This window comes from Strongylocentrotus purpuratus, unplaced genomic scaffold (assembly GCF_000002235.5).
Source record: "Strongylocentrotus purpuratus isolate Spur 01 unplaced genomic scaffold, Spur_5.0 spur5_scaffold_15, whole genome shotgun sequence".
In the NCBI taxonomy this organism is placed as follows: domain Eukaryota; kingdom Metazoa; phylum Echinodermata; class Echinoidea; order Camarodonta; family Strongylocentrotidae; genus Strongylocentrotus; species Strongylocentrotus purpuratus.
Genome location: NW_022145600.1, coordinates 22,468,988 through 22,484,538, shown reverse-complemented (window position 1 = coordinate 22,484,538; position 15,551 = coordinate 22,468,988). Strand labels below are relative to the sequence as shown.

Below are 15,551 nucleotides of genomic sequence, written 5' to 3'. Positions count from 1 at the left end.
TTGCTGTGCAAATGTTGATTCGTTTCTAAGTCGCATTACGCAGTCAGTATGCAAAGTATACTTCCACTAAAGAAAGTATAGTTCTTGCAACATAAAAGCTTTAGAAGACATTAATTAAAAATGATTGGTATTTCTATCAAAGACGTAAAGATAAATATCTTAAAATTTATTTCAATAATTTCTAGTAATAATGAGAATCCCATATAAAATGATTAATTTCAGAATTATTGAAATAGACATTGCCGACTATTCTCTGGAAAAAGTATCAATTATAGCATTGCCAATTTTGTAATGGTATAACGTGTACAGATTAGTCTTTAAAAACTCCGAGGGGGTTTGCTGTAAAACAATTTGATTTATTTTAAACAATTTTTGTAATACAATTACAATGAATTCCATTATGTTAATCATGATAAAAGATTACCTCATTCTAAATAATGGTAATGATTGATGATGATGATGATGATGCTGATATTGATGATTATAAAATCGATAATAACAATAATAATAATTATTATTATATTATAATAATGATAATAATAATGATAATAATTATAATGATAATAATACTAATGATAATAATAAAAATAATCATGATAATAATATGATAATAATAGATTGTGAAGAACAAAAATTTGAATTTGGCTGGGGTAGTTTTTTGTTTGGCCCCAAACAAAGGTTTGACGATCAGTGAGACTGTAGGACTATATTTACGTGCCTATCCAAATAGTGTCGGCCAGTAGGCCTACAACCATGCTTACAATAGCGGTTTTATATTGGTCGAGGGTGTTTGGGGCTTTAAAGAGAGGGGGGTTGGGATTCTTACAAGCAAAAGAAAAGCTGGGGCGCAACCAGGAGTGGATCTAGCTGGCGGCAAAGAGGAGGGGGGCGGCGGGTAAGCGCAATTTTGTTCTGGGCTCAACGGGGGGGGGGGGGGAGCAAACACTCCTTTTTTCTCACCACCCCCCCCCCCCCCCCCTTGAGCAAAAAAACATTATTTACTTCTTTTTGGGCCAGGGGGGGGGGCATTTTTATTTTTTGTTTAAATTAAAAAGGTTAAATTAATTTACCATCCTTTCTTTTTACCTGTGCTTTTGTGTGTAAACCCCCCCCCCTAAAACTCCCCATTCCCCCCCCTCCCCTTGGAGCCCCATGAAACTCAGGGGTTGTAGGCGTTTAATTAAGGTTAGATGAGCATATTTTGATAGGCGTTGTGGCGTGCGCCTGTAATCCAGCTAACAGTGGAAGTTACATACTGATTCAGCCGAGGACGTAGGTTCGAAACTGAGTCACGTCTTTCGGATGGTGACGTTAAAGGTCGGTCCCCAGACGTAAATAATCATATCTGATTGATACACGTCTGTAAAAAACCAATTACACACATATTACACAGATACCTTATTTGTGATTTGCACTGACATGCAGGTCACTAATTGGAGTGGGGTCCAGGGGCGGAGCCCCCAGAAGCTCAGGGGTTTTAGGCATTTAGTTACGATTAGATGAGCATCCAGGGACCGCCTTAATGCATTGTCCAGGAGGCAGAGCCCCCGGAAGCTCAGGGGAAAATGCCATGTCAGCAACATTTGTAAATCACTGGTATCGAATTAGAAATAAACCACGTTTGAATTTATTTTTTTGAGGGGGAACTTCCCCCAAGCTCCCCCCCCCCCCCTCCCCATCAATACGCAAGTGCGAGGGAGCATAGTGAATGAGAGGGGTGAAGGTGACGGAAGAGACTACCCTTTCACAGGTTTTTGAAGTTTTGATTGTATTAAAAAAATACATTCCTTAGCAAAACTATAGTATAAAAACAAGCAATAAACTTTTTTCACACTTCACTTTTCGCGGTAATCTACTTATACATTTTGAAGAATAGTATGCGCTTTGCACTTTTTCAAATTTTGAGGTGGGGACGACCCCCCCCCCCCCCCCACCCCCCAAATGATATTCAAACGAGGTTTATTTCTTATTCGATACCAGTGATTTACAAATGTTGTAGAATTGGCATGATTTTTCCCTGACCTTCCGGGTGCCCTGCCCCCTGGACCCCACCAAGGGCCCTAAGGCGGCCCCTTGATGCTCATCCAATCGTAATGCCTAAAATCCCTGAGCTTCTGGAAGCTCCGCCCCTGTGGACCCCATAAGTGACCTGCATGCGGTCCCTGAAAAGAAATCGCCGCCCCTGACAAGAGCAAATGAAGATATTCTGGGCACGATGTAATGCCATTCAGCATTTCATGGGCGCAGCCATTTTCTTTAAAATGTGACGTGCTAGTAAGTTTTACTGGTTGTGCATCAAGCTTTAGTTGAAATAAGATAAGACTTTTTAAATCAATAACCAAACCTTTACTTTTCAATGAGGATCATAGCTGAGCAAAAACTTATTCTTGGTAGTCATATCCTCAAAGTATTTTTAGTTGTTGTATATATACTGGTTGCAGTAAATGAAATAGTACATGGGTGTACAACCGTGTGAATATTTACTTCAATCCATGCTTTTTATACAAACGTTAAAAAAACTTAGTTTTATTCCTTATCATCTGTTAAATTGGTAATCTGGCATTTCTCACTTAAACGACGTTGTTCAGCAAAAGGGACGAATAACATAACAATGTCTTTGTGTTATTAATCCGCGCAGAGAGTACTTTCAAAAAGTAGTTCCATCTCACGTGTTACAAAATGGCAGCCACCATGGGACTCCGAGCTCGCAGTCTAAATCTACCTGTTTCATTGCTTAACGTCGTTTGCCGGCGTCAGTTAAGTTCCACAAGGTAACTTTCAAGCAATGTTCATGTTATTGATATTCGGTCATATTTTTAAGAAGACTAAATTACGAGAGAGACATTGAAATGGTGTAGACCCTATTTAAATTTGAATACGTTACCTACGTCCGAACTCGCATTCGCAAACACTGTCCGATGTTGCATAAGCTTGCCGCGCCACCACTGGCACTGCACCACTACTGACTAGACTGGCACTGCACTGCACTGGCACTACACAATACACATGGCTGGAAAACATGTGCAAGCGTCATGCAAGAGCTAGGCTAGGCGACTAATAAGGGCTATAACGGGAGGAGCATGCCATAATTCATTGACAACTAGATCTATAATTATACAGTGCGTCCCAGAAAAAACGAAACCGAGAAGTATCAATGTTTTATCATAACTTAAAGGGGCATGTTCCCCGTATTCCAGAGGGCGTTCAAAATACGTATCCGCTGGCGGACGGTGCTAGCTGCCTATTGACACCAACAGAATACGGCTCTTACGCAGATGGCATGTTCCGAATGCCCGCACAATGCCGATTATCGCATACATGTGCCGAAGTAATACCAATCAAAAGCTCAACAGGGGTGGGACGAGCATCTACGTCTTGTCATGGCAACATGCTGTTAAACTCTGTCTCTGATACTGGCATACTACATCATAATCTTCAGGATCAATCTCATGAACTGAATAAGAGTAACATTAAACAGTTGGAAGGTGGTTCAGTTCCTCCGTTTAGAAACAGGGGCTTAAAATTTGCCCATTTGAATATTCATAGCTTAGTTGCTAAGATTGACGAACTTAGATTACTTCTGAGAAATGCATCATTTGATGATATTGGTTTAAATGAAACATTTTGCTACTCCATGATTAATGATTCTGAATTGTATATAGATGATTATATTTTATTACGTAGAGACCGTACGAGACATGGTGGTGGTGTGGCTGTATATATATCCAAGAGGTTCAATTATAAAAGAAGGGATGATTTGATTTCATCTACCTTAGAATGCCTTTGGTTTGAATTGCATTATCCAAATAAGTCTCCCATCCTGGTTGGAGAGTTTTACAGACCTCCAAATTCTCACGTTGATTTCTTTGAAGAATTAGACGAAACTTTGGACTCTGCTCTCTCGGAAGATATGAGCTGTATTATTTTAGGTGATTTCAATTGTGATTGTATGCCACACCAACTTCATCTGAATGCTGAAAAGTTAATGTTTTATACAAATATGTACGGGCTAAGTCAGCTAATTGATACTGCCACAAGAGTTACAAATACCTCTTCTACTTTAATTGATTTGATATTTGTATCATACAAGGAACTTTACAATGAATGGGGAATATTTGAAACTAGCATAAGTGATCATTATTTGGTGTATACGGTTCGCGATTTTAGTGCAAAGATCCATAACAAATCTGAATACGCAGAATTTCGCTCGTTTAAAAATCTTGATGAGGAGAAATTTTATAATGAATTGAGAAGTACTCCTTGGCAGGTCATAAAAGATATAGATAATGTTGATGTTGCGTGGGATATGTGGTTGACTCTATTCAATAATATAATCAACAAGCACATACCAGTATGTAAAAAGCGGATAAGAAAAAAGGCATGTCCATGGATATCTGACGAGATTGTTAAGCTTATGACGGAACGGGATAAAGTTCTCAAAGCTGCTAAAGCTAACAAAAGTGATGATCTTTGGGACACCTACAAATATCTAAAGAATACAGTTATTCATCTCATGAGGAAAAGAAAAAGAGAATATAATGCAGACCAGATCTCGCAAAATCATAACAATAGTAAGCAAATGTGGAGATGTTTGAGAAACCTGGTGCCTAAGTCATTACCTAAATCTCCCAATAGCATAAATGTTGATGGTGCTAATGTGTCAGACAATGCAAATATTGCTGAAGCTTTTAATGACTTTTTCATTTCTAATGCTACTAAGATTACAAAGGACCTGCGAAGGAATAAGTCTCAACTGAGAGTAGACGAGGACAATAATATTGGTCCAACTCATTCGCAATTTAATTTGAATTTGATTACTGAGGATTTTGTATTGAAACAGATTGATAATCTGAGTATAGATAAAGCAACTGGTGAAGATCACATCAGCTGTAAACTTTTAAAGATGACGAAGAATGTTATCGCAGAGTCTCTTTGTGATATCATTAACAAATCCCTGTCTACAGGAGTTGTTCCACGTGAATGGAAAAAGGCTCGGGTAGTACCAATATTCAAATCTGGAGATATTTCTTCTTTGAATAATTACCGCCCCATTTCAATATTACCTATCGTGAGTAAAATTATAGAAAGGGCCGTCCACCAACAACTCAGTGAATTCTTGGATGTGAATCAATTATTACACCCTAATCAGTCTGGATTTAGACCTAAACATTCAACAGCTACTGCCCTTGCAAAACTTGTAAATCAATGGTCGTTGAATATTGATAACAAACAAATTTCTGGAGTTGCCTTCATAGATCTTCGTAAAGCTGCAGTCCCATATACGTCCCGGACCGTCCCGGACCATCCCGGACCCCATCCGGGGTGATCCGGGATTCGGTCCGTGTTGACACCGTGTTGGCACCGGGGTGGTCCTGGATGGTCCTGGATGGTCCTGGATGGTCCTGGATGGTCCTGGGCGGTCCGGGAGTCGACCCCGGATGTTTTTGACGGTCAAAAACTGCCGGGGTGGTCCGGGACGGTCCGGGACAATAGTTTGATCCGGGGTGATCCGTGTAGCCACCGTGCTGGGTCCGGGGTCATCCGTAGTGGCGCCGGGGCGGTCCGTGTTGATCCGTGGCAGTCCGGGAGTGAGTTATTGACCGCCAAGGACCATCCAGGACCATCCAGGACCACCCCGGTGCCAACACGGTGTCAACACGGACCGAATCCCGGATCACCCCGGATGGGGTCCGGGATGGTCCGGGAGGGTCCGGGACATATATGGGACTGTAGCTTAAAAGCATCACACTTTTTTTGAACAAAACATCCCGGACCATCCCGGATCACCCCAGACCATGGTCCGGGATGGTCCGGAGTGGTCCGTGCTCGTCCGTGCTGGTCCGGCTTTATATGGGACTGGGGCTTAAGGCTTTTGATACTGTTGACCATGAGCTACTTCTACATAAACTAGCTTGTATAGGTTGTAGTAATAGGACTATTTATTGGTTCAAATCATATTTAGGGGATCGACAACAAGTGACCCAATTCAAAGGAGCCAAGTCGCATCCATCAACCATCAAATTAGGTGTGCCACAAGGTTCAATTCTTGGTCCCCTTTTATTTTCAATATATGTTAATAGTCTACCTGAATGTACTCCTGAAGGTATCATAGATATGTATGCTGACGATACGACACTTACCGTCAGTGCAAATGATGCAACTGTTGTGGAAGAAAAATTAACTGTTGCGTTAAACAGAGTCATGGCATGGATTAAGGAAAATCGTCTTGTTCTTAACACTGAAAAAACTTGTGTCATGTTAATAGGCTCTCCTGCTAATCTCAAGAAAATTGAATCTTTTACCATTTCATTAAACGGCAATTTGATCAAAAGAGTTCAATTCACCAAATGCTTAGGACTTTTGATAGATGAAGAATTGAAATGGTCTAAACAAATCGAAAACGTAAGTAAACTTACCCAGAAAAACATTAGCATGATAAAGAGAGCAAAAAGTTTTTTGCCTCAAAAATCCTTAAAGTCACTTTATAACAGTCTAGTGTTGCCACGATTAGATTACTGCTCTGTTGTATGGTCGAACCGATTTCATTCTCATACAACTAAGCTGCAAAAAATTCAAAAGAGGGCCGCAAGAATAATATTGAACAAGACATATGACACACCGTCGGCTGATTTGTTCACAAGTCTTAAATGGATGACACTAGACAAGCGGTTTGAGTTAAGTCGCGTTATGATGATATATAAATGCGTTCATAACTTAGCACCTTCTTACCTTCAGGTAGGCTTAATCAATCCTAATGATTTACATGAGCATCATACAAGGCAAATAGACAGTGGATGTTTACGTGTGCCTAGATTTCACACTGATTGTTATAAGTGTAGCCCAATTGTTTCTTCCATATTTGAATGGAATAAGCTAGATAATTCATTGAGAACGGCTTCCTCTGTCAATTCATTTAAGAGATTGTTTAAACAAAGTTGTAATTTGTGAATGGCTCAGCCGTACATACACTACGTGCATGTTCTGTAATATTTACATGAATTATTCACATAATTGCGACTTAATTAATATTTTCCTATTGACATTACTGTTTACTAGGTTGATGATTATATTTATTTTGCAAACGAGTATTATTTTTGTAACTGTTCTGTATAAATGTTATAAACGATGTAAATATGTTCATTCAGGGCCCCATGGAAGACCACTAGAAAGTTGAGTTTCTGCCCTTTCATATGACACCTCAATCAGGAAAAATGAGCGAGGAATAACAAAGTTCTGCTTGTTTAAAGTAGCCCTTACATTTTCATAATTTTAACAAACGAATTTGTTTTCACTGGGTGCCTGCCAGAGCAAAAAGCAGATTTGACAAAAGACTTAACTACCTTTCGTTGACAATCAGCCATGCATGAAGACTCTCGTCTACGGCTGATTGTCAACGAAACGGAGTTAAGTCAAATAAGTCAAATATCTGAAAAAGCGGCTCCCGATCCTTAAATTTTTTAGAGAACCGGGAGCCGTTTTCCAGGACCAGGAGCCGTTTTCAAAATTGATGAAAATATGTATTCTTTTAAATTATTTGTTAACCTTTTACCTTTTATTCATACGTAGATCTAGAGTCTACGATAGTTTAATTTCTAGTTTAAATTTTGAGCACTCTAATGTTAAATCACTCATACCTTGGATAAATCTGTCATTTGTAGTTGTTGTAGTCTAGTCTAGTTCATGTTTAATACTATTTTCATGCCGTTAAATGTCAAAAATTGAAAAAATTAGGAAGGGGGGAATTAAATTTTTTTCATAAAAAAATATATTTAAGAAAAACCATCTATAATAACAATCCAGAGCTGCCAACCTGTCACTTTCAAAAAACATATAATTCAGCTTAAAAAAAGCAAATTTTAGGTGAAAAAACAGATTTTGCCTGTTTCACGTTTTTTTGTGATTTTCCCTATAAATGCTATTGCATTCATGTTTCTTTGAATAAAAACGCATTCAATCATTGAGAGCGGCCGACCTGTCACTTAAAAAAAAATTAATAATTAGATCTAGAAAAAATTTTAAAAAATGATTTGTTAAATATATTTACCTATTTTATCAGAAAAATCCATTATTTAAAACATCACTTAACTTTAGTCAATGAGTACGAGGGGCGCTGAATTGCGGTGCAACACACGATGATGTTCTATGTCGAAGTTGCAGCACCCATTGGTGCTTAATTGCGGTCGAATCAAGGCAAGTCTGGAGTTCCAATCAACTTTGTACATATGCATCAGCAGCAGGTCCGATATTTGTTTTTCATTTGGCTTTTTGAAAATACCATCACATTCGTAGGGCATGCGATATGTAAAAACACTGGTAACAAAATCGCTGATTTCTTGATTTTTAGTGCTTTTTTGGTGAAGCTGTTTCTTAAAACTGGGCTAAACCTCTGTGAGCTTTGGAAATATGGCTCCGATTCCGCACTTTTGACAGCAAAATTTGGGTTTTGGGATGGATTTTTGGAAGTTACATCGGGACTTTCTTGTACTGACAGTGACACTGTGTGTGTAGTGCAGTGCACTGATATATGCCATTTGTGTGTGTATGCATGGCCTGGGGAAATGCGCTCGTCTTTGAGTGGTGTACATCCCCTGTATTGTGTGCAATGTACATGAGTGCATGCTGCAGGAATCGCCAACACAAAGCAATAGCGAAACTATGCATATTTACATGTATGCTCGTTCTCACAGCCAGCCGCTAACCACGTTCGCACAGTCAAACTTTTAGACGGAGTGAGAGTGTTCGTGCACTCTCGATCTCCACTAGCGGTCTGCACGCCGCGGCTAGCCCCCATAGCGGTGGCGCTAGGAGTAGGAGATAGCCGCCGCTCGTATTCGTGCTGCAATTGTTTCTGGGCGATTTTAATTAGGATTCTCATTATAAAATAATTTGTTAGGGTTCATTCAGTCCACGTTTAACTCATATCAAGTAAGTTTTTGTCACATTTGTGAACATTTAGTGCTAGACATGTGGAAGTTTATGAAACAGAAAATGTTCATTCTCCCAGACCGGGCGCCAGAAATAAAAAATGACCGGCGCCCGGTATTCATTTTCCCCGGCACCCGGCTAATAAAAGGCTTGACTATAGATCTACATCTGAAGCGGGATTTGGTCGTGGCAGAATGGACTTTATCGTGATCCGGAGTCCCCTTCATTATATCATGATTTTGGTATCAGATCAAACAGAAAATTGCAAGCTTTCTATTCACACTAATATCTTATAATGTTAAGCAAATAACAGCCAGTGATAGCCACTCAGACATGTCAGAAGAGCTCCTGTAGGTGCCAATTTAGGAAAATGAGGCTGAGACCAGATGAACGTAATTTGCATGCGCTAGATCTAGATGTAAGCTAAAGTTATATGTGTGGCACCAGTTCTTCTTCTTCCTAAAAAGTGCAGGCTTCATGAAATGAAGATTAATGCACTGTTCATTTGCTCAGGACTTCAAGGGGACATTTTAAAAAACCAGATGAAGCCCCTTCCTTCTAATATCATTTTTTTTTTTTTTTTTTATAGAACGCTGTTCGCAGAAACCAAAGAAGCTGACAAGGAAAATGGAAGTAAATCTGAGGAGGAGACGAAGATGACGGACCTCGAGCAGAAGCTAACGGAAGAGAAGGCGAAACTAACAGCTCAAGTAGCAGAGTATACAGTAAGGAGAATGTTGTTAATTTGTCATAGTAAATTCTTTCTCACTGTATCTGTGTTTAGGGAAATGGGGCTTAACTTTAGAATACCCCAATTATAGGGTAAATGTACATAAATGTCAAAGACCTAGGGTTAGGGTTAGAATTAGGTTTAGGGTTAGGGTTAGAGTTAGGATTAGGGTTAGAGTTAGGATTAGGTTTAGTGTTACTTAAAAAGCTTAAGTCTAGAGAGTTAGCTTCATTGGGGAAGTTTTTGGTACCTTACAAACGTTTTGTCGATTTTAGTGGTGGGGTATTCTAAAGTTGTTCCAGAAATTGTTAGGAGAGTTACAATGGAGATTACGGTATTTATCAAATCGATAATTTTGCGGGGGGGGAGGCAAGAGCAAGATAATCCATACCCTTGGATTTATATCAAAGGAACTTGAGTACATTTATAACCAGGAAAATGTATGAACTAACAGGATTTCACTCTCATTATTTGTCTATTATGGTTGATGATAGATGACTTCGGGAGAAGATCAAATATATTCCCTCCCCTTTTTACTCTTATTTATGACAACAACTGTAATTTACCAGACCGATCTATTTGTATTCTACTTTTTTTTTCCCAGTAATATGTTAATATAATATATGTTAATATTTTACAGGTTATGTCTCATTCTGCTAATTCAGTTAAAACTGACCCAGGGTCTAAGATCATGTTACCAAAGGAGAACTTAGAAACTCGGTGGTAAGAACTTTATAAGCACGGTTTTTTAATTATTAACATTATTATTTGGAAAAAAGTTTAAACCCAGCTTCAGGTTGAGATGTTAGTAGAATACGGGCCATGGACTGGAGTTTTATTTGCTTAGGGTTCCATTGTAAAGCTTTTGGTAAAGATTTTATTCATTCATTTTTTATTAAATACTATCACTTTTGGTTTCTCCCTATGTCTACCCTTCCCCCCCCCCCCCCCTCTCTCTCTCTCTCTCTCTCTTTTTCAGGATAAATATAAACGAGCCCTTGCCGAGACGGAGAACGTGCGGATGAGGTTTACCAAGCAGCTAAACGATTCCAAGATCTATTCCATCTCAGGGTTCTGTAAAGACCTCCTGGAGGTGGCCGATATCCTGGGGAAGGCGACGACCAGTGTTCCAAAGGATGCTGTGAGTGGTGCTGATGCAAACATTCACCTCAAGAACCTCTATGAGGGCCTTGTCATGACAGAGACACAACTACAGAAGGTATGGGACCTGTAAAACTTCTGTTTTCATTTCCTTTTCATTTCCTTCCTTCATGCTCAATTTAGAAACCCGTGACCCCAAATTCCCTCATGCAACAATTGCTCTGGGTGTTATTTGCAATTGGGTAATATGATATATTTAGGGTTAGGGTAAGGTAAAGTGTTGGTCCAGGGTTGAAGTTAAGAACTGTTATCCTTTCAAGAAAAAATAGGAAAAAAGCTAAGAAATATTCACATAAATGTTCAGTTTAGGCATTCAGAAAAGTCTCAGAATGTACCATAGTACATCTTTAATAAGGTGCAACCGTTTCCGGGGCCCTTAAGCTGACCCCGGACCCCACACCATAAAGGCTTCTCGCAATTTTGTACATATGCCTTCCCCCCCCCCCCCCCCCCCCCCCCCTTTTTGGAAAATCTTGGAACCGCCCCTGTGCTGTGTCCAGTTACTTCATACATGACAACAGATAATCAGGAAATTACTTTGAGTGCTTTTAAAGAAGAAAGAATAGGGGCTGAATTGAAATTGAAAATGTGTTAATTCGAACAACCATTTTTTTTTTCTCCTTCTTTTCCGTCCATCCTAGGTATTTGCCAAGAACAAGCTAGAAGTGATAAACCCTGTTAACAATGAGAAGTTTGACCCCCACATTCACGAGGCTCTCTTTGAGCTTCCTGTTCCAGACAAGGAGCCAGGGACAGTCGCCGTTGTAGAGAAATTAGGATATAAATTACATGAAAGGACTCTTAGACCAGCCTTAGTAGGGGTCACCAAAGCAATTTAATACATGCCCTTTAACCTGTTGTGATGCTGAGAGAAAGAAAGAAAGGAACAATGCAATGTGATCAATGAACTTGGCTTCTAGACTTGAGGAGATATCAAGAAAGTAAACTAGACTATCGGAAACCTCTTCGGCAGCAGAAAAGGAGAACTGGACTTAGGCCTGGAGCCCTGGACTAAATCGGTCTTGCATCATGTTGGACCATGAGCTCTGAAGATTGGTCTTGGTACACCTCTATGGCTATGCGGATATCATGTCTATATAGATTTAAGAATACTGTTGCCTCTTCTTATAGTCGACATTGATTTGTCTAATTTATGTAGAGTTGACTTTTTAATTTCTAAATGCCAAGGTCAAATCATCTTAACAGTTAAATTTTAATACAACAAACACTCATTGTCCAAATTTATGAATGTGGTCAACTCTGTAAGAAGGAAAACTTTCATGAAGCTAAGCCTCATAATAGATCACCTATATGGTCAGGCGTGATTTATAAAATAGAAGTCTTTTAAACATAAATCTTTATACTGTATGTTTTTGTAGAAAACAAATACAGGTTAATTACTAAATTTTGTTTCTGTTTTGTATGTGTACTTCTTATGCCAGGTCCCAAAATCAGGCTTATGGCCTCAGGGCATTTCCATAGGAATAATAGTGCTTTCCATTTATGACATCTACATTCTAAAATTTCAAGTTATTGAACTTCTTGTAATGAAACTGCAAAAGTGATCATCGAGGCCTGGAGTTATCTAGTTATGTGTCTTGTGAAAATTGATAATAATAATAATAATAATAATAATAATAATAATTGCCTAATAGTCCACTCCTAATTTTATTAAACCGAAACGGAAATTCTTTTTGCCCAATTGATCGTGAGCCCGAAATTAAATTTCTATCAAATTAATATATTCTTATATATGTTTTAGCCCACTTTCTTTTTAAAGCAAATGTCACAGAGGTGCCATGTGGGCCACGATTATGGTACAAATAGCAGTTTACTGCCATTTTTTGGACAAAAAGAGACCCTCTTACGTCTTATCCCATTATATTTAACATCCAACTGATGAAAGACATTTAGTGACTCAGCAAATGAAATGGTAATAAGTGTAAAAGGAAGGTTAGTTTGAAAAGCAGGAATTCTTCCTTTTCATTTATCTCAATATTTTTTGAGCCAATTGGTATGGACATGCACGTAATAAAACCGGAAGTACATGTATATCGTAATGCATCTTTACCGGTATATTCATATAGATTTTATATCAATATAAATCTACAATACATGGTGGTATAGAGTACCCAAATGCTCTCGTCATATTCGCTCGTCGTCCGGGCTACTGGTTTCAAACAACAGAGCCTGCAAATGCAGTTTAGCGTGAAATCATTCAAGCAGCGAGCCTGGAGCAGGGCAAATACAGTGTTTGGGGCTGGTGTGATCACCCTGCAATTGTTTAGCACAAAATCGTTTCGAACCAGCAACCTTGACAGCTTGGCCAGTATGATGTCACACTTCGGTACTCTATCGCTCATTACCTAGTTACACTAACAGAGACTGGTATGATATTGTCAGTTATTCGTCGGTCTAGAGTCAGTTTTCGCAGTGTGGCTGTGGGATTGAGACCCAAGTGGCATCAAAAATATGTAATTCATCAATATGGAAAAATAAAAACTATTATTCATGTATACCTGTCACCTGCTTGTCTTTGTGTCTTATGTGGATGCTACAAATGTTCTATGATGTGTATATGATGAGAGAGGTGATTTGCCATACATGTACTCTCTGGCAACTTTTGCTCCAAAATTATTTCTTGAAAGATGTCATTAAAATGATGGATGTTTGGGTTCCTGGGTTGGATATAGAGTTGAGCAATCCTCCACAATAACTTTTTTTTCTTTTTTGTCAGAGGGTGTGTGTGTGTGTGTGTGTGTGTAATTGGCTTTTGGGGGGCGTGTATCAATCAGAAATGATTATTTAGGTCCGAGAACCAGGTCTGAAAAATTGGTCTGTCACGGCTTGTGGGTGGGGGTGTTGTTAATTTTGAATCCATCCTATAATAAAACGTATGGTTAGGCTCTGAAGGTAATGCTGATGTTGGTCAAAGACTTGACAAAATGTGTGTTCTAATTTGTTTTTACTTCTAATTTGAGGTTTGCTGTTAAATCCTCATATATATATCTAGCTGTGATGATTATGTGACAAAATATTCTGAAAATATTACCCGACAGCTCAAAACCATAGGGTTGGGAAAAGGGTACCTATCCAATCTAAAGAGACTATTGGGGCATTGCAAGAAGGTTGCGATTGATTGCAACTCAACTCTCTTGCCATGCCCCACTAGTCTCCTAAATTTCCTAAGATTTTGTTAGGATTAAAGTTTTATCATAAATTAAGATCTAGCTTATATCTCTCTCTCCCCCCTCTCTATCTCTCTCTCCCCCTCTCTATCTATCTCTCTCTCTCGCTCTCTCGCTCTCTCGCTCTATATCTTTACATTGTTTAACATAACATTGGTGCAAGCTCACGTATACTGCGTACGTCATCATGGTGATGCCTTCTTACCTCATCAGCAGTTGCGCACTATTTCGTCCCATCCCTTGTCTCTCTCTCTTTCTCTCTCTTCGTCTTTCCTCTTTTTCCTAAGATTTTGTTAGGATTAAAGCTTATCTGCCATAGTTTACAGGAGGGATTAGAGCGCCCTGCAAGGTCACTGGACAGGTGGTTATCTCATCAAATCAACTCAGCTCTCAGTTAACATAAGAAAAAGAGGATCATGGGGTACCAAAGGTCACTGATCAGGCATTGTTTGTTATATAGAGGGTGCAAGTAGCTACAAGTAGTGCAGTGGGCCTTTAAAGTTTTATCAATTAAATTAACTCAGATCTAGCTTATATCCCCCCCCCCCCCCCCCCTCTCTCTCTCTCTCTCTCTCTCTCTCATGGAGCGTTGCAAGAAAGTTGAGTTGCGATCACAAGACTTACGCTTGATTCTGGGATTTGCAATTGATTGCAACTTTCTTGCAACGTCCCATCAGATTGATTGCTCTCATTTCACGATACTGAAGTGGGTTTAGAATGGAGTAAAGTACAACTTAACGAGTGTTTTCTTCGGAGTGAAAATCTTGGGATCTCCAGTTACAGACAAAACACATAATTTCAGCATCTCTATGATGGTTTTGAGCAGACAGGTCATATGTCTTCATGAAGTTCATGTAATTTTAAAATGAGAAACTTTGCGTGTTAAATCAAATTTTGAAAGCACATGTACTTGAGATTTGCAAAACTTCATGCCCCCTAAATAATTGAATTCCAAACGTTGAAATTTTGCAATAAGCCAGTTCGAAAATCTGCACAAATCTGGGCAAATGACAGGTCACCTGTACAAAACTGTACAACCTGTGAAGAATAATTGATAAGTGATCGTGAAAGATATGTAAGCATTAATGTACACTACAGGTGATATATTCTATGATACACAGCTGGAAGTATTCTTTATATGAGGGCAAACATAGGTATTCATGAAGCACCTCTATCACTTTGGCAGTGATCATTCTTAAATGCACAAAGTGGGACTTCTCCATATTTAAAACATGTGTGGATATTTGGAGGACAGTACATGTGCTATCGTGCTCTCTACGAACTGGAAGGTTTCTTGCCACATAAACGGTAGCCTATCTGATATGCGTCAGGCTTTATGGCAAATAAACTAATCACGTTTTGGAGTCTGACATCGGCGCAGGCACCCTCGCCGATGTCAGACTCCATAACGTGATTGGTATACTTGTAAAGCCCGACGCATATCAGATAGGCTACATAAATGGCCGTCATGAACAACTAATGAACGATTCTCATTTTAAAATACATTCAATATACATGTACACAAACAAAATGAAACTTCCATTCGA

At 39.1% G+C, this 15,551-nt stretch overlaps 1 protein-coding gene across 1 annotated transcript; it reads left to right on the top strand.

Annotated features, from left to right (window-relative positions):
• Positions 1-2,660: 2,660 nt before the first annotated feature.
• LOC594418 (grpE protein homolog 1, mitochondrial) lies at positions 2,661-13,341 on the top strand. Its single transcript, XM_030985836.1, has 4 exons — positions 2,661-2,771; positions 9,515-9,650; positions 10,635-10,874; positions 11,458-13,341. The coding sequence occupies exons 1-4, from the start codon at positions 2,680-2,682 to the stop codon at positions 11,653-11,655; spliced, it is 666 nt and encodes a 221-aa protein (XP_030841696.1). The 5' UTR covers positions 2,661-2,679; the 3' UTR covers positions 11,656-13,341.
• Positions 13,342-15,551: the final 2,210 nt, after the last annotated feature.